General features: G+C 37.7%; 1 protein-coding gene across 1 annotated transcript in view; it reads right to left on the reverse strand.

Moving 5' to 3' along the window:
- Positions 1-950: 950 nt before the first annotated feature.
- The window catches only part of prtgb (protogenin homolog b (Gallus gallus)), a gene marked incomplete at its 5' end in the record, with an annotated part of 24,459 nt that continues 274 nt past the window's right edge, over positions 951-25,135 (reverse strand). The window contains 18 exons of the mRNA XM_082158940.1: positions 951-1,671; positions 3,055-3,171; positions 4,270-4,411; positions 5,049-5,172; positions 5,685-5,864; positions 6,379-6,549; positions 6,800-6,927; positions 7,018-7,204; positions 8,492-8,587; positions 10,817-11,002; positions 12,951-13,265; positions 14,011-14,175; positions 14,262-14,509; positions 15,076-15,235; positions 16,057-16,353; positions 16,436-16,569; positions 17,495-17,636; positions 24,117-24,404. Coding sequence (XP_082015066.1) covers positions 1,489-1,671; positions 3,055-3,171; positions 4,270-4,411; positions 5,049-5,172; positions 5,685-5,864; positions 6,379-6,549; positions 6,800-6,927; positions 7,018-7,204; positions 8,492-8,587; positions 10,817-11,002; positions 12,951-13,265; positions 14,011-14,175; positions 14,262-14,509; positions 15,076-15,235; positions 16,057-16,353; positions 16,436-16,569; positions 17,495-17,636; positions 24,117-24,404 — 3,263 coding nt within the window. The 3' untranslated portion in view covers positions 951-1,488. The remainder of the gene's footprint in view (positions 1,672-3,054; positions 3,172-4,269; positions 4,412-5,048; positions 5,173-5,684; positions 5,865-6,378; positions 6,550-6,799; positions 6,928-7,017; positions 7,205-8,491; positions 8,588-10,816; positions 11,003-12,950; positions 13,266-14,010; positions 14,176-14,261; positions 14,510-15,075; positions 15,236-16,056; positions 16,354-16,435; positions 16,570-17,494; positions 17,637-24,116; positions 24,405-25,135) is intronic.

Below are 25,135 nucleotides of genomic sequence, written 5' to 3' on the forward strand. Positions count from 1 at the left end.
TCAAATGCCGTCAATAAGGTTTCATCCGACTGAACCCAGAATATTCCTTTAAAGACGCAAGAGTAATTTATGTGAACAACCAAAATGAATCAAAACCGAATCCTCCACAACGCCAAACTGCGCAATATCACAGCTAACTCAACGAACATGCTCAAAACCTTAAAATATCTGGAAAGCTGATCTCGTTTGGCAAACGTAAAGCGTTCATGCACTACCCGACAGTGAACAGGAGGTATACAACACAAGAGTGATGAACTGAAGTAAATAAACTGAGGTAAACGGTTCACTCGTTTGAGGATCCGCATCTAAAGCAGCATTCATAACCTGAGACACCATGTTCATATTCGCTTCTGTATCTTCAAGTCAAAAATAAATATGTAGGGTGAGGTTTTAAAAGATTACATCGCAAAACAATGCAACTTTTTTCATTTTTTTTTTCATTTAAACCTGGAAAGTTTTAGGATTTTTTTAAGTAAAAGGAAAAATCTTTCAGATTATTTTCGGGTAAAATAAGCAATGAAATTAGAGACGTGTTGAAACACTCGTTTGTACAGAATTTCTCATAGTTAACTAGAAAAGAATGAGAAACTGAGTAATTTTCAGGGAACACTTTACAATTAGGTCTCATTTGTTAACATCAGTTAATGCGTTAACTAACAATGAGCAATATATTCTTGCAGCTTATTAACTTTTGATCTTAAAAATGTGTTATTAAATGCAGATGAATATTAACTAAGATTAATAAATCCTGTAGACGTATTGTTAGTTCATGTTTAGTTAGCTAATGTTAACTAATGAAACCTCAATCTCATTTGTTCCCATTAGTTGCATTAGCTAATATATTTTTTAAAGCATTTATAAATCTTTCTTAATGGAAAGTAGTTATTGTTTGTGTGTTAGTTCACTAATGTTACCAGATATTAACATGAAGATGCTGTAGAAGTATTGTTCACTGTCAGTTTATGTTAACTTACTGAACCTTGATGTAAAGTGTTCCCATTTTCATTGGACTTTTGGACTCTTTGGATTATATACGGCAAACCCGTTCAGTGTTGATCAATAGTATAAATGAAGGAACTGCACAAACCCGTACGAGGGCGAATGAGGTAGAGAGACAGCAGAGCGAAACCCCGTCTCTGTCACAAATAAACACGCGTTCTTCAACACATTCATCATCCTGAGCAGGAAAAGCTGATCGGACACACGTGTAGTCTTTGGGAATCACTCCGAACAGGTCCGGCCGGGAAGGGAAAGTTATTAGGGAGGGCTGTGCAAGTTTGTCAAAGCCAGCAGAGCATCTGCGACTTAGTAAAGCTATATATTTAAAGGGTTTTTGGCACAAGCATCCAGATCACACTCTCTCCAGATTTCTTATCCTGAAGGAACGGTGCGACTGGTCTTCATCCAGACACCATCTGAAAACAAGATGTGGGCGTGGCCTAAATGCGCTCTGTCTCTATTGGCCCTGGAATCTCAGGCCACGCCCACTCACATCACATGAGTGACAGGTGCGTCTGGTTTATCTTCCGTCTCGTCCTGAGAGAAGTTTCCGGAGTCTCCGGCGCTGGTCTGTGAACTCTCCGACTCCCCTAGTGGCCGGAAGAGGATCTGCTCGTCCTCGTAATGCAGAACCGGCTTCCCCACCTCGGAAACATGAGCAGGATCATCAATCTGTGCAATACACACATATCAAACATCAGAGATTTCATAAACAAGTCGAACTTTTTTAAATTCAACTTTCATAAAAGCTTACTATGACATTTAACATCAAATATAAGCCAAACAGATATTGGGGAAAACATATCACAGATCTTACATTGTACAGAGTAAAACATTAAATTCTACAAATTATGTTTTTCAATATAAGAGATGTTTTTATACACGTCTTATTACTAGTGATTGGATTCAATGAGTCATAGAATATTTTAAGATCTTTACAAAAAAAGTTAAAGGAGGGTGTTATAGACATTATGCTATATGTAATAAACAAGTCTAACTGGTAACATAAGCTTTCATTCGTCAACATTAGTTAACTGCATTAGCAAATAATACTTAGAGAACAATACTTCTCACAGAATTGCGTTAATTTCAACATTCACTTATACATTTTTAAGATCAAAAGTTGTTAATATTAGTAAATGCACTGTGAACTAACATTAAACAAAGGTTAATAAATGCTGTAGAAATATATTGCCCACTGTTAAGTTATTATTAGTTCATGCATTAAATAATGTTAACAAATGAGACGTTATTGTATTGTTACTGGCTAAGTTGGCAATTTAATTAAGACACAATGTCAGTTTCGAAAAATCTGTTTGATTCCGAAATGCATCACAATAAGGGTTATTATTGTTCACTAAAAAGCTGAAAATAAATGAAAAATAAATGAAAAACTTTTACTAAATTAAATTTAAATTGCAACTAATGGAAATACGTTTAAGTTGAAGCACTTAAATTACTTACTGGAAATAAAAATTAAACCTGAACTAAAACTAAAACTAAACCTGAAATAAAAATAAGTTAAAGCTAAATAAAACTATTTTAAAAAAACCTAACAAAATGACAGAAGCACATAAAATATTTTAATAAAAATTAAACAAAATTAAAAATGAATTGAAAGTATAAAAATAAAAACTAATTTGAAATATAAATAATAGGTTTAATTCAGAAATTCATCACAATTAGGGTTATTATTGTTATCAAAATTTATTTAAAAAAATGTTATTTGAAATAAAGCTAAAATAAATTAAAATATAAATATTAGATAAAAAAACTAAATGAAAGTTAGAAATGCAGCCTTGGCTATAAACTGAAAGACTAAACAAAAAACTAAACCTGAACTAAAACAGAAACAGAAACAAAACAACAACTAATACATTTGACAGAAGCACATCAATTTAATAAAACTTATACTAAAATTATAATGAACTGAGAATATAAAGGCTAATTCAAAATATTGATAAAGACTATAAAACAACACTGGGAAAACGATGTTTCATGTTGACTGTAATGTAAATGTAAGTTTGATACACTTAATTAAAACATGTCTCTTACTTTGCTTTTATTTCCATTAGACTTCTGAGTGTTCTTGAAAATGCTCCTTTTGTTCAGTTTGTTGTGAGCGTCACTCGTAACGAGTCCCGCTGGGTTTATCAGAAGAGTCGCTCCACCCTGAAAACAAACAAAACATGTATTTAAATCTCATTAAAACTGCAAAAACTGTAAAAGTTTTTGCAGTTTTCCATAAATCTAAACAAGTCATGTTCCAAAGTTGAGGTTGATATCTCAGTAAATGAGCTTTCAGTGAGAGTGTGTTCGGCTGCAGTACCGAACGCTTCCACTAGAGGAAATTCGTCTCCCATTCGTTTCCAATGCGCTTATTTTAAACAACAAGGCTAGGTAGTGAGTCTCCGTGACGAGTCTGCCCGGGATTTCGAGATCGCCCCAAAATGTCCGGGATTTGGCATTCTACAGTCGCCATTCATTATGTTTACTGTGGTGAGCAGGACGAGGCTGAGGGGCGCGGGAGAACCGCACGAGGCCGGTGGCGTGATTACTGATGAGCGAGACGCACCGGTCTCATATCTCTCACGGTGGAGCGGGAATTTTCTTAGCAATGTTAAAACGCACATCAACCGATCACTTGTTTAGCGTTCATGTAAACACTACATTCAGATTCACCGATCGGAATGAATTCAGTTCGATTGAAACAAAAGGTGTGCATGTAAACAATGAATGGCGACTGCAGAAAGCAAAAGCCGAATCCCGGACATTTTGGACGATCTCAACAGCCGGACATGTCCGGGAAAAAAAGGATGGTAACCCCTACTACTCAGCTTTCTCCTACTACTCAGCTTTCTCCTACTACTCAGCTTTCTCCTACTACTCAGCTTTCTCCACAGAACAAGAGCCTGCTAGCTTAGCTTCCAGAGATCCCCCTATGGGCGGGCTGAACACATGCGGGACAGCTCCTCCTACTGGCTGTAGTCTCTCGCCTCTGGCCAAAAAATCCTCCGATGACGCAAAATGACGATTTTTGTGTCATCGGAGGATTTTTTCCAGACAAAAAATACATAAATCTCTCGTCTCAGGGGGATATGAGGGTGGAAAGCACGGTCACTCGAAAATACTACAGGTTTTCTACTAATACAAAGCTTAATGCTAAATCCTGAAGTATCCCTTTAACAAGTTTTGTAGCATTCAGATGAAGTAAAAAATGAAAACCCTAATCTATGTCCACACTGGTAAATAAAGTAAACAGATTCTTACTTTAGTATCAGTGAAGTGTGTCCTCATCATCGGTATCAGGACCTCTGCGGTCTCCGCCTGCTGCTGATTGGCTGATGACGCATCGCTGTGCATGACCTCATTCCTCACCTGTCCAATCATCTTAGAGGAAGATGCTTTCCTGCTGAGAGAAATCAACACTGACTGTCACATATCGGCCACCATATCGATATCGGCTGATATATGTTTATTTTTAATGTTATCGTCTCTTAAGAAGATTTGGCTGATATATTAAAGCTGATAAATAATGTATTATGTCCTTCAGCTGAGACACTTCAGATACACACTGTTCAACATGATGGTTTTAAATTTTTTGAAATATGATTGGAATCACTTTGAAAAGGAAAACACAGTTCAGTGCAACACAAGTCTGTCATATCGGCTACATAACATTATAATGAGAACATCATGATTGTGTGTTTGGGACGTGGCTTTTAATGATGAGACTTTTGTTTTTGTAATCAGGCTCTCACCAAATTTATATACAAATTTGGATTTAGATTTATTGGCCAATATATCGGTTATCGGCTTTCAAATATAATCAATATATCGGTTATCGGCCAACAATTTAATATCGGTGCATCCCTAAGTTTATAAATGTAGATATTATCGGTTATCGGTATCGACTGCAGTACCAAACGCTTCCACTAGAGGAGATTCGTCTCCCATTCGGTACCCTTATCATATCCTTCTCATCTCTAATCTTCAACACACACAGAGCGATCTAGTTTTGCAGAAGTAGGACAGCGCTGGAGACTCACTGTGTTTCACTCTTGGTGAGGAGGATGAAGATGCAGAGGATGATGCAGGACAGAGCGATGCACACGCCAACGATGATCCCCGGCATCGACTTCTCATCCATGTGGTACAGCCCGTCGATAAACGCTGCGGAAATTATTAAAAATGATTGATGTTAACTTCATTTATATCTGACAGACTTGCATGGCTTATACTGAGATTGTCAAATGTGACCCTGGACCACAAAACCAGTCACATGTCACACGGGTATATGTGCGGCAATAGCCAAATATGGGTCAAAATGATCGATTTTTCTTTTATGCCAAAAATCATTAGGATATTAAGTAACAATCATGTTCCATGAAGATATTTAGTAAATTTCCTACCGTAAATATATAAAACATGTATTTTTGTGAGTGAATCATGACCATAAATGGAGAACTTTAAAGGAGATTTTCTCAATGTTTCGATTTTTTTGCCTCAGATTCCAGATTTTCAATAGTTGTATCTCGGCCACATATTGTCCTATCCTAACAAACCATACATCATATACTCATTCAGCTTTCAGGTGATGTATAAATCTCAGTTTCACAGAAATGTCCCCTTGTGACTGGTTTAGTGGTCCCGGGTCACAGATAAGAACAGAGGGGTTTGTGCACCTGTTTTCTCGGCGTGGTTGTCGGTGTGCCGTGGGTTTTTCCCCGGGTGAGCTCTGGCCCGGATCCACAGCTCTACGGTCTCGGAGAACGGCCCGTCTCCCGCAGGGTTTGAGGCCGAGATCTTCACCAGGTAAACGCTTCCCGACTCCAGCTTCTCCAGGAGAGCCATCGTGTTCACAGCTGGACACCAATCAAATCAATAATCAGACAAAATTGATAATTAAGTGATTTATCGTATAAAAATATAACAAAATATTTTATAATATCTATTATAAATTTTAATATATAATAAAAATAATAAATAAAAAGGTGTTATATATTGCATCTCATGAGCTATGAAAGAGCAATAACATTTTTCTATAACGTGGTGAAAATAAATGATAAATCTGCAGAAGCATTAATATCTGTCTCTAATAAACCCTTCAGATGTATTTTATTATCTTTAAGGCAAGACAGCACAGACAGATATCACAATACCTCACCATGTTATGTTTTGAACATGAAAACGATGCATTATCTAATTAAATACATACTCATTTTTATGCACATCATCTTTAAAGGTGTGGACAATAATTGAAATCTACAGACACAAATACATCAATTGCAATAAAATAAACACTTAAATATGTATTTGAAACATGTTTTCTTTCCACTTGTCTGATTAATCCACTAGTTCTGGTTGTGTTCTGCTCACCTTCCCTCTGGAGAACCTGCCATTCCCCGGCGCTCCCGGCGCTGTGAGACGCGTAGAGGACGGTGTAGTGCGTCACACACACATCCGGCTGGTCCGGCGGATCCCACGACACCAGCGCTGTGCCGTCCTCGATCAGAGTCGCTCTCACGGACTGAGGCGGAGACCACGGGGCTACGGGAGAGAAGAAGCCTCCAGTCTTACAGTGTGATCATCAATCCACAGTCTCAACAACAACCAATGAACTCAATGTGATGCATATTTGTGTATGAAACAGGTCAGATTTCTGTAATAGTTGTTTTCACATTTAAATATAAAATATGATTTAAATAATATTCAGTATTTGCAAATGTTTAATCAGATTCTTTATCTCTTTAGTATTTTGCTTTAACAAACTTCAAATATGCTAGTTTTTAGCCGCTACCTTCCAGGGGAGTCCTGTGATAGACGCTTGCGCTCCAGGGACTGGACATCTGATCCATATGAAGACGCACCGCAAACTCATAGCGAGTGTTGGACCGGAGACCCGATAGCGTCACGGTTTGCTCAGTTCTGAAGAGAGAGAACACATATATCTGACATCTGAATCCAGAAGCTGAAGTGCTATTGATGTCAAGGCTTTGTTGAGGCACGGGCACTCACGTTTGGGCGTAGCGTACGGTGTCGGTGTCGGAGGGACTCGCGGGCCCGTAGCGGATGGAGAAGCTGACGGCTCTGCCAGAACTGAACGCAGGACGACCCCAACTCAGACTCACCGATGACGAGCTGCTGGCCTCGGCCTGGATGTGGTCGGGAGGTGGCAGGGCGGCCAAACGCCGGTTCGGTGCGGCTGACACACACACACACACACACACGTTAATATACAATATACTGAAGCTCTTGTTTAGAAGACAAATGCTTAAAGTCCCCCTGTGGTGAAAATCCAGCTTTTAATGTTGTTTATTTGTCTATGTGGTGTTTTTAATGTGCTTTAAGACAAACCATGTGTAAGTTCATAAGTCGACAGCATTGCTGAGTATTTCCTCCTTAAAACTGCAGTGAACCAAAGACAGTCTCAAAAACACACTTTGAAATCGCTGGTGTTTCTGACGTCACAAACTACCTTGTAACCAATCAGATCAACGTGTGATCGTCAACCAGTGGATCTCTGAGCTGAGTGAGTGAGTGGAGGCGGGGCTCATTTGCATATTCATAGAACCGCGCATACTAAATGAGGCAAGGGCGTCGAGTTACATTCAAGATATTTTAAGACGTGAAGAATTTTTTTCAATAAAACGATTGACTACAGGGAGACTTTAAAATAGATTACAATGAAAGATTTAAACTGGTAACACTTTAATACACTTTTAAAAAGATCACACAAGTGAGGATTGAATGTAATGTTTTCAGTTAATATCCTCAACAAGAATACTGAATGTAATGTATTTGGACTCCTAATTGCATGTTATTTACAATTACATGAAAATGTCATAGTTTAAATTTAAATTACGTCCTTTTTGACCCACTTAATTATATCTTTATAGGTAATTTCATAATTTCATAGGACTTTCCCTTTAAAATGTATATATTTTCTAAGAAATTTACACAGCATTTTTCCCAGTACAAATTAGAAGCTAAAACTTTATACTTGTATGAAATCCTAATCAAATTACACACAAACTTTCTTTAAAAATTGTGTTTTAAGTGAATTACGGTTTACTTTCCATTTAAAAAGTAGAAGTTTTCTAGGAAAATTACACAATGTATTTCCCAGTAAAATTAGAAAGCTAAAATATTTCTGTTCGAAAGTCCTATTTAAATTTCTCATAATTAGTTGAACTTGTGCTTTTTGACCCACTTAAGTGTATCTTTATAGGTTATTTCATAATAAAAAAAAATTTCTTTGAAATACGTTTAAAGTGCACTGCCAAATGAGAAGTATTTATGGCAAACTAAAATATAATATAATTTCTATTGAAACCTGTACGTCATGTATGTAAATATATGCTAACAATGAAAGATTGGCATAACAAACATTGATTTTCTAGTTAAATATTGATTGAATACAAATCCCACATGGTTCAGCGTTAAATTTTACAAGTTTAAATCCACAAGTCAATGTGTTTTGAACACTTACAAGGACACCCGGGAGTGTTGACCGTCTGATGGGCCTGATAGCCGTCTCCATTAGCACTGAACGCTAGCAGCTTCACATGGTACTTCACTCTGGGGTCTGAAGAACAACATAAAACACAATAAAATAGAGTTATTTAAGGGTCTTAAAGAATTAAAAACTACCCTTATGAAAGTTTACCATGGTTTTACTACAGTACCTAAAAAAAGGTCAACTGTGAAAGCATGCAAACATTTATGCTATGTGTGCATTTTCATGTGGTTTATGCATCTGCAATGTTAGGCTAAAACACTCCCAAGACATTCGGGTCTGAATGCACAGATTTAGACACTTATCTAGGTTTCACATCAGTAAACAGTGAATGTGAAGAATGAGTTTGGTCAGTGTGTGAAGTCCTGGGTGAGAGGGGGAGGGTTGAGTTTTTAAGGCTCTATGGGTCCAGAGGTCAGAGGTCGGAGGTCACCTTCACAGGCGCGTTCAGCTGCCGAAACGAACCGTCTCCCGGGACGAGAGCTTCATGACCCGAGGTCGGGGGCCGGACCGGGATAAAACTTTATGCTCAACTAGTTAGGAAGAAACAGGCCTAGAGATAAAGCTATTTAGATCCTTAAGGAAAAAAAAAAAAAAATGATGTCATTCCAAATTGTTTTCCACGATAATTCCATGGTTTTCCATCAGAAAAAAAATTTGAAAAGGAAAAACATTTCTATCTATATGGAAATCCTAATCAAATTACGCACAAAAAGTGAAATTACGATTTACTTTCCATGTTTTTTGATTGCTTTCCATTTCTTGTAAAGCAACCATGAAAGGCGCTATATAAATATTAAAAATATTATTGTTATTATTATTTATTAGTTAAGCAAAACACTAACCAATTCAAACAGAACTCACGCCATCGGGACATTGAACTTAAATTTGCATCGACTCTAAAAACCCCACAAGATCTTTGACCCAAGAGGGGTCACTTCTGCCCAGTTCAATCCCAGAATCCTTTGTTGGCGCTCGAGTGTCCAGCTGTAAGGGGGGGGGGGGGGGGGGGAGGGCTCTCAAAAGCTCTCACAGGCTTTTGGCCGACCTTAAACCCAGGCACAATAGACGGAGAAGCAGAGGAGAACCATGGGAAAACTGGAAGGAGACATCTGGGGTGTGACCTTTGACCCTGAGGGGATATTACGTGACACGAACAAAGCCCTGGATACGGCGGACGGGACAACCGTGCATAAGTCCGAACAGAAGAAGGTAATTATTGATCAAACTGGGATTCTCTGTCTGTCCGAGGACGATCAGATGCTCACGATGGGAAAGATGCTCACAGAACCTGTGGAATATTTCATTCCCGGGTTTATGTTTCAGAAAAAGCTTGACTTGTGCATTTTCAGGGATGCTACTTAAAATTTTCATACACGTACTTGATAAGACAAATATGTGGGTATATTCCTCATTTTAGATTATCTAATTGTTTTAAGCAGTTCATTTAGATTAGAATTAATTAGTGACCTGCATAAATGTTTTTGATATTAGTCTGCTTAAAATTAGGCAAACATGTTTTATATCCGAGCTTAATATGAAAAATATCTAGGAACTAAAATTAATTTATTTCCAAGTAAAAAAATAGAAAGGCAAAATGTTCTCTATTGAAATCCTAATCAAATTACTCATAAATGCTCTTTATATTAATATTAAATGAATTGAGTTTTTTATATATTAGTTGCAGGCTACCTAAAATTAAACAAAAGTGTTGTTGTTGTTTTTTTGCATTGAAAAAAGATTTATTTCACATTTTAAAAAATGAGAAATTTCCTAAGAAAATTAGAAAAAAAAATTTCCCCTCGAAAAATTTGAAAGGTAAAATGTTGTTTATGGAAATCCTAATCAAAATACTCACAAATATTATTTAAAAAATATTAAGTTTTAAAGTGAATTAAGTTCTGAATTAAGAATTAAGAATTACATTTTATATATAGTTGCAGGCTACCTAAAATTAAACAAAAAGTGTGTTATCTTTGTTGTTGCATTGAATAAAGATTTATTTCACGTAAAAAAAATAAAAAAATATTTTCATTTCAGTTAAAACATTTGGAATATCATATATGGAAATCATAATCAAATGACCCATTAGTTTTAAGTGAATTTAGATTTTTTCCTACTTAAAATTAGGCAAAAGTGGGGGGTTTTTTTGGTTGCATTTTCTTAAGTGAATTAATATTTATTTCCAATATAAGAAATTAGAAGTTTTCTAAGAAAAGTTTGTAAGAAAATCTTTCTTATAATAATTTAGTGAATATGCTTATTTCCCAGATAAGCCCATGCGTGTGCGTGACTCACTGAGGCCTGTGATGGTGTGCTGGTGGTCTTGGGGGGGCAGCTGGAGAATGGAGCCCTCTGATTGGCCGTCTGGGTGGAAACAGAGCTTGAATCCCTGGATGACAGCGTCACTGAGAGTCGGATGCCATCGGATCGTCACGGATGTGCAGTTCAGGGGTTCAAGCTCAAGGTTTGGGGCGGGAGGCACTGAGGACAGAAACACACATTAAATCAACTTGTGCACAAATTACAGACATAAACACATTTTCTGCATAACATTAACAGAACTCTATGGTATTTTTGCCAAGTCTATGGTAATAATGATGCTTGATGAATGCTAATAAAACAGCACTGCTATTGTGGCTGCAAAAAGCTTTATTTTTAAGAGAGTACAGTTCACGATAAAATATATTTTGATTTAAAAAATAGACATTTTCTAAGAAAATGTTGTTATTTTTTTTATTTCCCAGTAAAATGTAGAAAAGTATTCTATCTATATGGAAATCCTCGTCAAGTTACTTATGAATTTGCTTAATTGAATTAAAATTGATTTTCCCTTTAAAAAGTCTAAATTTTCTAGGAAAATTGCATAATGTATTTCCCAGTAAAAATTAGAAAGCTTCAACATTTCTGTTCATTTGAAAACCTTATTTAAACAAAAAGAAATTTTTTTTTTATTCTGCGAAAAGCTTAGTTTTCAACCGGACAAGTTCATGATGAGTTTGTTCAAAGTGAAAATCACTCTAAGTCTGTCTAACTAAACATAACAGATCCGTTTGAGCAAATCTCCAGCAGAAAAGAAGCTATTCTTTAGGTTGCCTGAAGCGTTCCCTTTATGACCCGAAACTGAGCCGACCCTCAGCTCCTAACTGACAGCCGGGGTCAAAGGTCATCGGGTAACAACATAAATGCCGGAACAAAGCCAGTCAAAAAATGCTGTTCTTACTCAGTACTTTTGTCTTGTTTCCAGTCCAAATGTCTAAAAAATTCTTAAATCAAGATGCATTTACTAAAGTAGTAAAAATGCCTTAAGATATTTGTCAGATAGTCTTGTTTTCTGGGGGGAATCAAAATGAAGTGAGTTTTTGCTTAAAACAAGAACAATTATCTGCCAATAGGGGTTGGAAAAAGAGTCTTGTTTCCGTTTGAATTAAGTTTATTTTTCTGACCCCATTGGCAGATAATTGTTCTTGTTTTAAGCAAAAACTCACTTCATTTAGATTTTCCAATAAAACAAGACTTAATATCTTATAGCAAAGCATTGCTCATGGCTAACCTAGTTCATGTTAGTCAATACATTAACTAACGTTAACTAATGAACCTTATTGTAAAGTGTTACCTTAAAATGTTCTTCACACAAAAAAAAGAAATGATGCTATTAACTCTTTCCCCGCCACTGACGACATTTTCCGTCATTTATTACACAACACTTCCCGAGTAATTCCAGAAAATACTGCCTATTGACTACTGTAGTACAGCGCTTCCAGAACCAAAGCAAAGTTATGGGTTATGGGTCAAAGTCCCATAGGACAAAGACAAAGGTACATTCTACAAAGGTGTAGTTTCGCTCACTGCAAAAAATGCTTTTCTTACTCAGTATTTTTTTCTTGTACAAATATAAAAAAATTATCAAAAAAATAAATAAAATAAAATAATTCTTAAATCAAGATGCATTTACTAAAATAGGACGAGGCCGTTTTTTTTTTTTTTGCTAGAGTAAAAATGAAATGAGCGCAAATCTGTCTATGCGTGCATCTCTCTGAAATCAGAGCTTGGCAAGAGTAATATCAAGTTACTAAAATAAGGTGTTACTTAAATAAGGTGGAAGTTAACGCTGTAGCTAAAACGAGGAATGGAGTTTCTGAAGAGTGAACAGACAAATGCGCTGAATCAGAGACGGTAAAAGTGAGTGGGTATAATATCATTGGTCTTGTCCCACCCGTATACAGTGGTTCCGACGCCCATGGAAAAAGTTCATTTCAAACCTTGTATACATGAATTTTGAACAATACCCGTTCTTGTCTTAGGACAACTTTGATGAGCTTGTTCGATCCACTTCAAATGTTGAAAAAAGTGCTTCCAGAACCAAAAACAAACTAAAACCAGTGACAAAAGCGATAGCTATGGGTCACCCTCAGGAGGTTTCTGCTCTCACCTGTGGCGCTGGATGTTTTAGGCGTGCGATGTGAGCTCCAGGCGGACGGTTGGCTCCAGCCCACACGGGTCGAGGCGGACATGCGGATCAGGTAGATGGTGTCGGGCCGCAGACCCTGCAGGAGGAACCGGGTGCAGTTCTGGCCCGGGACCGGCAGCTCCACGGAGGTCAGCGAGTCGTCCGAAGCCGTGCGGTGGGACAGACGGTACGCAGACACTCGTCCTCGGCTCAGTTTAGGAGAGAGAGGCTGCCAGGACACCAGGATATCAGTCGGACTGCGACTCGTCAGGCTCAGCTCAGGGGTACGGAGGGGCACTAGGGACAAACAGAGAGATAAAACACTTTATGGGAAAGATTTGAGGTTACACTTCATTTCCATAGTCCACTATGCAGCTACATGTCAACTAACTCTCAATAGAGTATTCGGTTAGAGTTAGGTTAAATAACGTGATTTCCAAACACTGCGATTGTGTTTTTGTGAATGTGAATTCTGAGTTTAAAAGAACCAAAAAAACTGAATTATGATAAAAATAAATAAAAAAAGGGAATTCTGAGTTTTAAAAAAACCTTACAAATTAATTGCAACTTTTTAACTCACAATTCTGACTTTTTTCCTCAGAATTCTAAAATTCACATCTTGCATTTTTTAACTGTTTCTCTGAATTCTGAACTTACAAAAAACGGAATTCTAATTTGAAAAACAAAACAAAAGCAATTGCGACTCTTTATCTCACAATTTTGACTTTTTTCTTGCTATTGTTAATTATATTTTTCTTAGAACTGCGTGAAAAAAGTTAGAATTGTGAGACAAAAAATTAGCAATTACCGATTTTTTTTTTTTATTCTGTAGCAGAAACAACATCCATATTTGTGTCTATATAGCACCGATTCCATATTTTTTTTTGTGCTTTTCTACTTCATAAACAGCCAAATTTTATCTAAAGCCTTCTCAGCAGTGAATCTCCCCTCACTCATTAATGAGCCTTTTTTTCCTCTAGGAAATGAATCTCCGCTTCTATTATGTTAGTGGCAGACGTGCTATAGTGGTTTCTGGACTCACCGTCCTCCAGCGTGTGCTGCGTGACCTGCTCCGACATGCGACTGGCTCCCATCGGCATGTAGGCCACTATATAAAACGTGTAGTTTCGCGCCGGCTCCAGATCGTCCACGATGTGGCTTGTCGTGTCGTTCCCGATCACGGCCTGATATTCCTCGTTGTTTAGACCTGTAAGATATTTTCTGGATGAGAGACGGCAACAGCAAGACCAGCACAAACCAGTTTGGAGCTTCATGCTTCATTCAAGCGCTCACCCTCAGACTTCATGTAGTGTATGGAGTAGGCGATGACTTTATCCGCGTTGTACTGGGGTCTCTCCCACGCCAGTAAGATGGCCGAGCTGGAGATGGTTTCCGCGTGGACGTTTCGTGGAGCGCTGGGACGGTCCTCCGACAGAACCACGATGAGACGGGACGTGGACACAACCGAGCCTCGGGAGTTCTCCGCCTGGCACTGGTAAAAGGCGTCGTCTTCCGGAATGATCTGAGTTATCACCAGTTTACTGACCAAGAGAAAGATGTCATTATCAGACGAGATTACGATGTTTACTAGAGGGGTTTGTCTGCACACTGCAAAAAAAGCTGTTCTTATTCAGTATTTTTGTCTTGTTTCCAGTCCAAATATCTACAAATTCTTAAATCAAGATGCATTTACTAGATGAGTAAAGCCATAAGATATTATTTCTTGTTTTCTGGGGAAATAAATCAGAATGAAGTGAGTTGTTGCTTATAACAAGCAAAATGATCTGACAATGGGATAAGAAAAATAATCTTGTTTCTGTTTCAATTAAGATGATTTGTCTGACCTCATCTGCAGATCATTTTGCTTGTTTTAAGCAACAACTCACTTCATTTTTATTTATTTCCCCAGAAAACAAGACATAATATCTTATGCATCTTGATTTAGGAATGTGTAGATATTTGGACTGGAAACAAGACAAAAAATACTGAATAAGAACAGCATTGTTTACAGTGTGCAGAAGATGCTCGGGTTTGTTGTAAAATAAAGTCTGGCATCAAAGATCCTGAGAAGTGATTTTTCCTGAAAGAGAGAAACCCCCCACAGTACCTGCTGTACATCTTGGTGCGCCCGTTGGAGTGGATCACCTGCCCGTTCTTGAACCAGGTGATGCGGGGCGCAGGTGTGCCCTCGGCCTGGCAGCTGAAGCGGGCCGTACCGGCTCTGGGTCGCGTCTGACTCTCCGGCTTCTCCAACAGAGTCGGAGGAACTGCACAAAAATGAGTGAAAACTGTGAGAACACATAATGAACAATAATGATAACTGTAAAGTTTTAATAATCATTCTAACAGTAAGAGAATAGCGAAGTCCAGACCAATTTAATATTCAATATTATATATAATTTAATATTCAACAATATTATTGATCTGCCTGCATTGACAACATTATATGAGAACTGAACTGAGCTGGATGATGACATCACTGTTTTCTCCAGAGCGGCAATACATATAAATGAACTGAATTAATAACTTTTTTACAACAAAAATGAACCATCACTGAACTTACTTAAAGGGATGGTTTGGAGTAAAATCAACCTAGGGTCCTTTGCACCATGACCTCGAGCCAAACACCCCCCAGAAGCCTTTATTTAATTTTTTATTTAACATTTTTAAAGTTAGAGCTTATTTAGAGATATCAGGCGGATGGTTTAGTGCAGGCGCTAATGGATCCAAGGCTGTATCTCATAAATTACCCCACTAATAATGCCCAGAATTCATGTCGACGTTGTGAACGCAAATATAGTTTAAGTTATTGTTCTTGGTGCGAATGCGTATATAGTTATCATTAAAGTTATACGAAGAACGATAAGTGTAACGATAACTATATTAGCGTTCACACTAAGAACGATAACTTTCATGATAACTATGTTTGCATTCACACCAAGAACGATAACATTAAAAAATATGGTAATTGTTATAGTTATTGTTCTTGGTGTGAATGTTAATACAGATATTGTTATAGTTATAGTTCTTGATGTGAAGGTCCTTCAGAAGTGTTTATGACGCAACCGTTCCGTCAAACATCTCTTACCGAGTACGGTGAGGTTCCCGGCCGCTATGGTGTAGTTGCGTGTTCCCGGTGTGGTCGCGCGGCACAGGTACGTGCCACTATGCTGGGCTTTAACGGCTGAGATAACCAGGTTCCCGTTTCCCAGAACCCTGGCTCCGAACACGTCTATGGGTTTAGAGTCGGCCCGGCTCCAGGACACCAGCGGCCGAGGGTTTCCCTCCGCCAGACACTCCAGAACCACAGACTGATGCAGACCGGCGCTGATGTTCTGAGGTCCGGCTATGATGTGTGGTTTCATGAGAGGCCTGGGACCCGACGCTGGACAGAGAACGCAGAAGATTATAATGCTTTCTTTATTCCTCTGATAATGATCACTGTTCAACCTCACACAAACACAGACCTGGGATGATGGACAGCTCGGCCTCTCGGCTCGTGACTCGACTGGCCGTGTTTGTTGCAAAGCAGCGATAATTCCCAGCATCCTTCATTGTCACGTCACGGATATGCAACACTCCATTTGGTAAAATGGTGATTCTGAAACAAACAGAAACATGTTCATTTCAGTATGCTAGTACACTATGAGCTTTACAATATAGCTGTCCAGATGTTCATATTCAGTGCACAGAGCAGCTGCTTAACCAGATTAAAGTGGTGGCTGGTTTTACATGGTTTATATCCAGTCCAAGCTGCTCACTAGCTGGTACATAATGTACATTCATCCATTTAGCAGATGTTTTTATCCAAAGCAACTTACAATGCATTCGAGGTATACATTCCATCAGTCATTTTTCATAAAAAATTATTTTGTTGGTATAAATTAATGTATTTAGGTTTATTCAGTGATGTTAAATAATATTTTTGACTTGAATAAGTTCATTTTTGGGTTAATATTTTTTCAATGTACCATATAAAAAAAAAAAAAAAGCTTGACCACTTTAATCCAGTAGATTCAATTCAATATATTTATATAAAATATATTTAATAATAATATTAATTTATATTAATTCTGCTTCTGATTCAGTAAATTGTGAAAATAAATGTGTAGTTCATGAATTTTAAAGAAGACACTAAGCAACAGTAAAAGCACTTCAAAAAAATTCAAGTGTAAAAAAGTTATACAAGTTTAAGTTTACTGCAAAACTAAACAATTTTATTCTGAACAAAATTTGTGTATTACAAAATAATGTGGACTCTTAAATTGGTAGAATCAAAGCCATATGTCCAATCAAGTTATGTTCCAAATTTGAAGCTGATATCCCAAAAAATGAGCTGGTAAATGGTTTTAAAGTACCATTTTCATGGTAACAAAATGTCATTTTTTTTATGAATTTTGATAATTTCGAATGATACCTAAAGTGTCCTGCTATTGAAATAATGATGGTTAACAGGCTACTATTAATATTAAATATTTTATTAATTATTTAGAAAGATCCTGTAGTTTTGTTGGTTAATTGCACACCTGTCTGAATCCAGAGGTAGAGATCTTTGGTTGAGTTCCCAGTGGATGAGCGCTGGAGATCCGCTTACAGCACAGGAGAATCTGGCCATCGAGCCCAGCGTAACCTCCACTGGGACAGGGTGGGACACAAACAACAAGACATCTGTGAAAGAGAGAGAGAAAGAATCCATAACCAATGGACTTTATGTTCTAAGTCAACATCAAACCGCATCCACATCCAACTTTACACCCATAACGTCACATACTTCTGAGCGAAAAAAGATAGAAATGGTTCACAACAGGGGCAATATAGTACACTAAAACCATCAAAACATTTTCGTTACTTGAAATGAAATAAACTTAAAAATAAATATACAAAAAAAGTGGTATTATAAATATTTTTTATTATAGTTATTATTGTTAAAACCATAAAGAAAATTTCGTTACTTGAAATCAAATCAACTTTAACTGAAATATAATTAAAGTAAAAAACACCGGGTTTATTATAGTTTTTTTTTTACTATAGTTATTATATACTTAAAAACCATAAAAAAACAAAAACAATTTTGTAACTTGAAGTAACAAACTTAAACTTAAAATTAAATGAAATATAAAAAAACTGCAGGGTTATTAAAGTTTTGTTTTAGTTTTAGTTAGTATAGTTAAGACCATAAAACATTTTCATTACTTATAAATATAATACTTATACTTAAATACTTATAAATAAAAAAATTTTTTTTTAAAACACAGCAGAGTTATTATAGTTTTTATTATAATAGTTTTTTAATTAAAAACTAAAAATATTTGTTACTTGAAATAAAATAAAATTTAACTAAAATAAAATATAAAAAAACAGCAGGGTTTTAATTTTTTGTATTATAGTTATTATAGTTAAAAACAAAACAAAAATTGTTACTTGAAATAACAAAAAACTGAAATGAAATAAAATAAAATATAAAGACCTTAAACTTATTTTTATTTTAGCTAGTTTCTAAAGCAACTTCTAAGTTCAATTTAGTTTAACTTGATCTACTAAAAAATATTATAAAAACTATATAAACATTAAAAAAAACTAATAAATTGTCAAAAAGACAACAAAATTACCAAAACTAACTAAAATTAGAATGAAAACCAAAAATAAAATATTATTAAAACTAGCACTAGCAAAAACTAGTAAACTAGCAAAAAAAGCACTAGTTCACACATATGTATAAAGCAATTTAAGCAAATTGTGCCAGTGTAGATATTTGTATTATATTTGTCGTTCATTATCAGACTGGTTGTTTTGGACCTATACATCAATAGCAAATTTCTTTCACAAAATCAATATAATTCCTTTTAAAATGAATCAAGTTAACAACCTCTGCCATAATCGGTAATGAGGTCAGAACTACTAACACAAGCTCGTCCTCCCATCATGCTTCTCTCAGTTTGTGTACGGCCATTTAACACTTAAACGGACACCGTCACCAATAAACTCCATTATAATTTGCTCAATGGACTCAAAACACAAACTAAATGTCAATACAAACAGTTTCAGGCCTGATGTTGAGGCTCTCAGGGCATGAAATCAGACACACAAGATCAAATCGTTTCAGCTGGTGTATTTATATAAAGCTTAAAGCGTAAAGCACTCAGATAGAGCCCGTTTCTGATCTCAACAGTGATTGGTTGTCTGTTAAAGGCCAGAGTGCACAGCAGCCAATAATAAACAGCTGCTCTAATCAATGAATCAATAGGCTAATGACAGTGAATAATGACTCTTTATAGATCAGTGTGAATCAATGATGCTTCCATTTGAAATGAGTGTCAACATATGCTTGTTACTGTAGGCAATACACAGGCTTATAGTGCAGCAAATTATGTTTTATGCAAATATATAAGTTTTTCACACCTGAATGAATGAAATGAGCCCCAGCATATCACATGCACAAGGTGATATAACAATAACAATCACATGACTGTTTTACAAACGGCACTATAAGAGCAGGACATTTTCGAAACAATAACATAAAGACCAGCCCATGATTTTACCCATAAGCCACTGTGTTTTGTTCCCTCCCCCCTCTTGTTCCTGCTGAGTCCAGCCAAAAATCCTCTAAAGGCAATCAATGATAGTTCCTCTCCTGATAAATCCCTGTCACTCGTGTCCGATGCAGTCGACGGGATTTATTCACATGTTAGACCACTAACTGACAGTCAGATAACTCAGGTTTACCCCAGCTAACAAAAACATGTTCTGAGAACGCTTTGCTAACGTTAACCGGAAGTTATGAAAACTTTAGATTTCTGAATGTTCAAAATGTGCAGTTTTTTAAAAATGTTTTAAACATGTTTTTTCTTGTTTATACGAACGTTAAGCGAACATTCCATTTTTGGAATTGTTACATTTGAATGTTGTCTGAACATTCCGAAACCAGTTGTAACATTTAAAAAGCGTTACTTTTCACGTCCAACTAAAAATGTTTCAGAGAAAAACAGTTGCATGAATGATGTATGATTAATGTTTTTGTGCAAATGTTTTGAGAACATTATGAAAGGCCAGATAACTTTGAACGAAGGCATTGTTAACGTCACTGGAGGAACGTTTGTTCATAACTTTAGAGAATGTTGCGATCCTTGAAGCCTTAACTATTATTTTGTTCACTTGAATACACACACACACACACACACACACACACACACACACACACACACACACACACACACACACACACACACACACACTATCATATAGACTAACGCTGGTTCTTAGTTTAAAAAACACTCAATATTGCGTTACAGATGTTATCTATAGACGTTCAGCTGAACTGGTTACACAGCTGTTACTGTTCGGAGAGATAGTGCAGAAAGAGTCAACGCTATTTTAGGAAATTTGAGGAAAACAAATGAGTATATCTTCATAATGCATGATTATAATATTCATATACCAATATATTTACATGAAACTAAAAAAGTTCAGAAAATATAATGGTACTGCCAAGACATATATTACCATAGTAGTTATGTGTGTCAGTATATGGAGAAAGTGTGTGTGTGTGTGTGTGTGTGTGTGTGTGTGTGTGTGTGTGTGTGTGTGTGTGTGTGTGTGTGTGTGTGTGTGTGTGTGTGTGTGTGTGTGTGTGTGTGTGTGTGTGTGTGTGTGTGTGTGTGTGTGTGTGTGTGTGTGTGTGTGTGTGTGTCCAGTCGGCCAGGTTGTAAAGGCCAGATCAATGCCTAGGTCAAACAGGACAAAGGTTTCCTACCAAAGGTCAGAGGTCAGTCAAGTCCATCTGTCCACCCAGTGTCAGTCAGAGACTCTGATTAAATGTGTTCTGGATGAAAACCGTCAGTGATTTGATGTAATTTATACAAGGATTGTAATAATGAACCCTGCTAATGAACACAATAATTAAAGTACACCCATATGAAGACTAATAAAGTGTTTGACTGTGAGATGAAACCATGAGTAACAACTATACAGATCAATAATAGTAAACCTGTCAATAAAATCACTTACAATCATATTTTATACCAAAAAAAAAAAAAAAGAATTATATACTGCTCAATAAAATTAAGTCTATTTTAAAAAAATTTGACATTATTTCAATAAGCCTTATTATAAAGCATATACAAATGCATTTCAATGGGGAGAATTTGCTGTTAATTATATTTATGCATGTACGTTTTTCCTGGCAAATTGTTATTTTCATAAATCAATATGAGTTTCATCTTGATCTTAACACACACACTCCACTCACTCACTCACTCACACACACACACACACACACACACACACACACACACACACACACACACACACACACACACACACACACCCTGACGACTCGAACGAACACACACACACACACACACACACACACACACACACACACACACACACACACACACACACACACACTGACGGCTCGAACACACACACACACACACACACACACACACACACACACACACACACACACACCCTGACGGCTCAAACACACACACACACACACACACACACACACACACACACACCCTGACGGCTCGAACACACACACACACACACACACACACACACACACACCCTGACGACTCGAACACACACACACACACACACACACACACACCCTGACGGCTCGAACAAAACACCCAGCGCTGCTCTAAAGACCAGCATTTGTGAATGAATCGAGCGCATCAGTCAGGCTTGATGAGGACAGCAGGAGGACCAGGCCATGATGGGGGGAATAAAGCCAGTCCCACAACCCCTGTGACCTCTGACCTCTGGACAGACCAGTACACCCCTCGCTTCTGGTCCCTTAACCCTTCAGATACTGACTTATGAAGGTCTCTACAAATCACAAATCAGATATAATTTGGGTTGTGGAATGGAAATTATTCGTTTAAAAAAATAAAATAATTAATGGTTGACCAAAATAAAAATGGGGTTTTCAACAACTAATGCAAATAGCAATATCTAAAAGAGATTTTATTTTATTTTATTTTTCTTATTTTGAATAATTTAAAGGGGTGGTTCAAATCAATTATAACACTAGACTATCGATGTATATGTCCGTTGAGAGAATAATGTTAGAAATCAAACTTACCTTTCATCTCAATGCATTAGTTATAATTTGTTCCCTGTAATCATAAGCCTTGTCTACAGCAGCAGCGGAGTGATATTGATTACCTAGGCAACCGAGTGAGCCGGTACACACATGACGCAAGTGTATTTACCTGCCGCTGGTACACTGATTACAGTGCGCTTCTGTTCTGTGTTTACTTTTTGCCGCATTACTAACCGGAGCAAAGTAAAATTCCGCAGCTGCTGAGAAACTAGTTCCTTTGGGATCATTGTGATGAAAGGTACGTTTGATTTCTAACATTATTCTCTCAACGGACATATACATCGATAGTCTAGTGTTATAATTGATTTGCGTTTGGTGCACTGTGGAGTGGGTAAAACGGTTTTTAATGGCTGGCTAACACATATACCATTGACTCGCGCTAGCCTAGCATCGGCTAACTATCCAAATATAAGGACTGGATAATTTTTTTTTTTAAATGTCTCCACTGATGAATAACAACCAGGCTGACTTAAAAATGAGGTCCGATGTCAAAAATCCCGAACCACCCCTTTAAATCAATAATTACTGATGACTCGCTTGCTTTAGTCCTCTTTTGTACGTCGCTTTGGACAAAGGCGTCTGCTAAATGACTAAATATAAATGGAACAGATCCCTGATCCTGAATCAGGCGCCGAATGGAACAGATCCCTGATCCCGAATCAGGCCGAATGGAACAGATCCCTGATCCCGAATCAGGCCGTACGGAACAGATCCCTGATCCCGAATCAGGCCGAATGGAACAGATCCATGATCCCGAATCAGGCCGGAAGGAACAGTTCCCTGATCCCGAATAAAACTTTCTATCATAAACAGATCCCTGATCCCGAATCAGGCCGTACGGAACAGATCCCTGATCCCGAATAAGGCCATAAGCAACAGTTCCCTGATCCCGAATCAGGCCGTACGGAACAGATCCCTGATCCCGAATCAGGCCGAATGGAACAGATCCCTGATCCCGAATAAAACTTTCTATCATAAACACATCCCTGAACCCGAATCAGGCCATAAGCAACAGTTCCCTGATCCCGAATCAGGCCGTACGGAACAGATCCCTGATCCCGAATCAGGCCGAATGGTACAGATCCCTGATCCCGAATCAGGCCGTACGGAACAGATCCCTGATCCCGAATAAAACTTTCTATCATAAACAGATCCCTGAACCCGAATCAGGCCGAATGGAACAGATCCCTGATCCCGAATCAGGCCGTACGGAACAGATCCCTGATCCTGAATAAAGCTTTCTATCATAAACAGATCCCTGATCCCGAATCAGGCTGTACGGAACAGATCCCTGATCCCGAATCAGGCTGTATGGAACAGATCCCTGATCCCGAATCAGGCTGTATGGAACAGATCCCTGATCCCGAATCAGGCTGTATGGAACAGCACTGAGTTGTGCTTGAACTTCCCTCTGTCTCTTTGTGAAGGTCAGGGCTGAGCGAGTTCAATAGGCACAGCTGTTCCTCTGTCCACAGGTTCATGGCCGAACAAACGTGTCTTTTCTCCCAGAGGGCAGCGGGGCCACGCCGGACAAAAGAAGCAGCCAACAGCCTTTACCAGATTCCTGACCGGGAGACAATCACACTGGAGGCCACAGCAATGACACGGCTGAAACTAGCATGAGCGAACAGGGAAATCTGCTTGTGCATGATGTGTCAGAGCACAAATACTGAAGGTTATTAATATTTTGTCCCTTATAACAGATTGAAACTTTCTATTATAAATGTCTAGTGACAGAAACATCACATGACAATCGTTGAATCACTACTGCAACTCATTTACAATTCAAATGTGTAAGGCCCGGACAGAGGCCTTTTTCAAAAAAGTTTTACTTTGATTTGAAACAAAAATATCAGAATTTGGGGTTTAAAACATGGTTAAATGGAGCTGATTTGTCTCTATTTGCGACAAATGCTTTCACAAACCCCCAAAAACACACACACAGCATGTGGTCAATCACGTCCCCAGACGATACACACTTCACCTTCTTCAACATTTGCTTTTTCACCCCATTTTCCCACTCACTCCATACATACTTGAGATTGTAAAGCTGGATCTTTGGCTCAGGATGGCTCCGTATTTGTTTTGGACGAGACACTGATAGAAGCCCTCATCTGATCGCTCTGTTGTGGAGATGCACAGCGACCCGTTGGACAGGACTCGCACGCGGACGCTCTCCTGGAGCTGGACACCGTTCTTCCTCCATCGCACAGCGATAGGAGACTCGCCTTGAGCCTGACAGTCCCACACAACACGCTGGCCTCGAGGTGCAGACACGTCCTCCGGCTGGATGGTGAAGGACAGCTCACTGAAGCCAAAAACCCCTGGAGATGATGAGATGGCGTTAGAAACATCGCGCAACAAAAATGCAACACATTCTGGTCAAGCTCACACAATTAAAATTACGATTCAAGCAAACCAAGACTTGCATATGAAAGAAGGAGGATAATCCATTTAGTCACAGTCAACAGAGCGAGAAGAATCAGTGGTGCTTTTGCTGGACATTGATGCATTTTTATTCTAATCTTCACGACTTTGTTGTTTTCACACAATAAAAAGTGAAATTGAGCCATGAGTAGGTGTGTTATGAAGCCTGATCTGACCCTTAAAATGAATTTTGTTGCTGCATCTTAATATAGTCAGACTGGTTCAGTCATAAGCTAAAATTACTATATTTCTGACTTGCATAAAACTGGATTGATTCATGACATCCACTGCAATGGTCAGATCTTTAAAAGCTATCTCAGTGTTTCAAGATATGATGTTACAATATAAATTAAACAGCTGATGAAAAGACACATTACTATATATATATATATATATATATATATATATATATATATATATATATATATATTTATTTATTACCACACATACCATGGTTAAACTATGGTTAATGTAGCAAAACCATGGTTAATTTGTGTTACCATGGTTTAACTATAATAACCATGGTTGTATTATAGTAAAAGTGTAGTAGCCATGGTTTCTTTGGCGTATTGATCACAGTTTTACCACAAATACCATAGTTAAACTGGTTAGTGTAGCAAAACCATGG

Source organism: Leuciscus leuciscus (assembly GCF_965113295.1).
Source record: "Leuciscus leuciscus genome assembly, chromosome: 25".
NCBI classification, from domain to species: domain Eukaryota; kingdom Metazoa; phylum Chordata; class Actinopteri; order Cypriniformes; family Leuciscidae; genus Leuciscus; species Leuciscus leuciscus.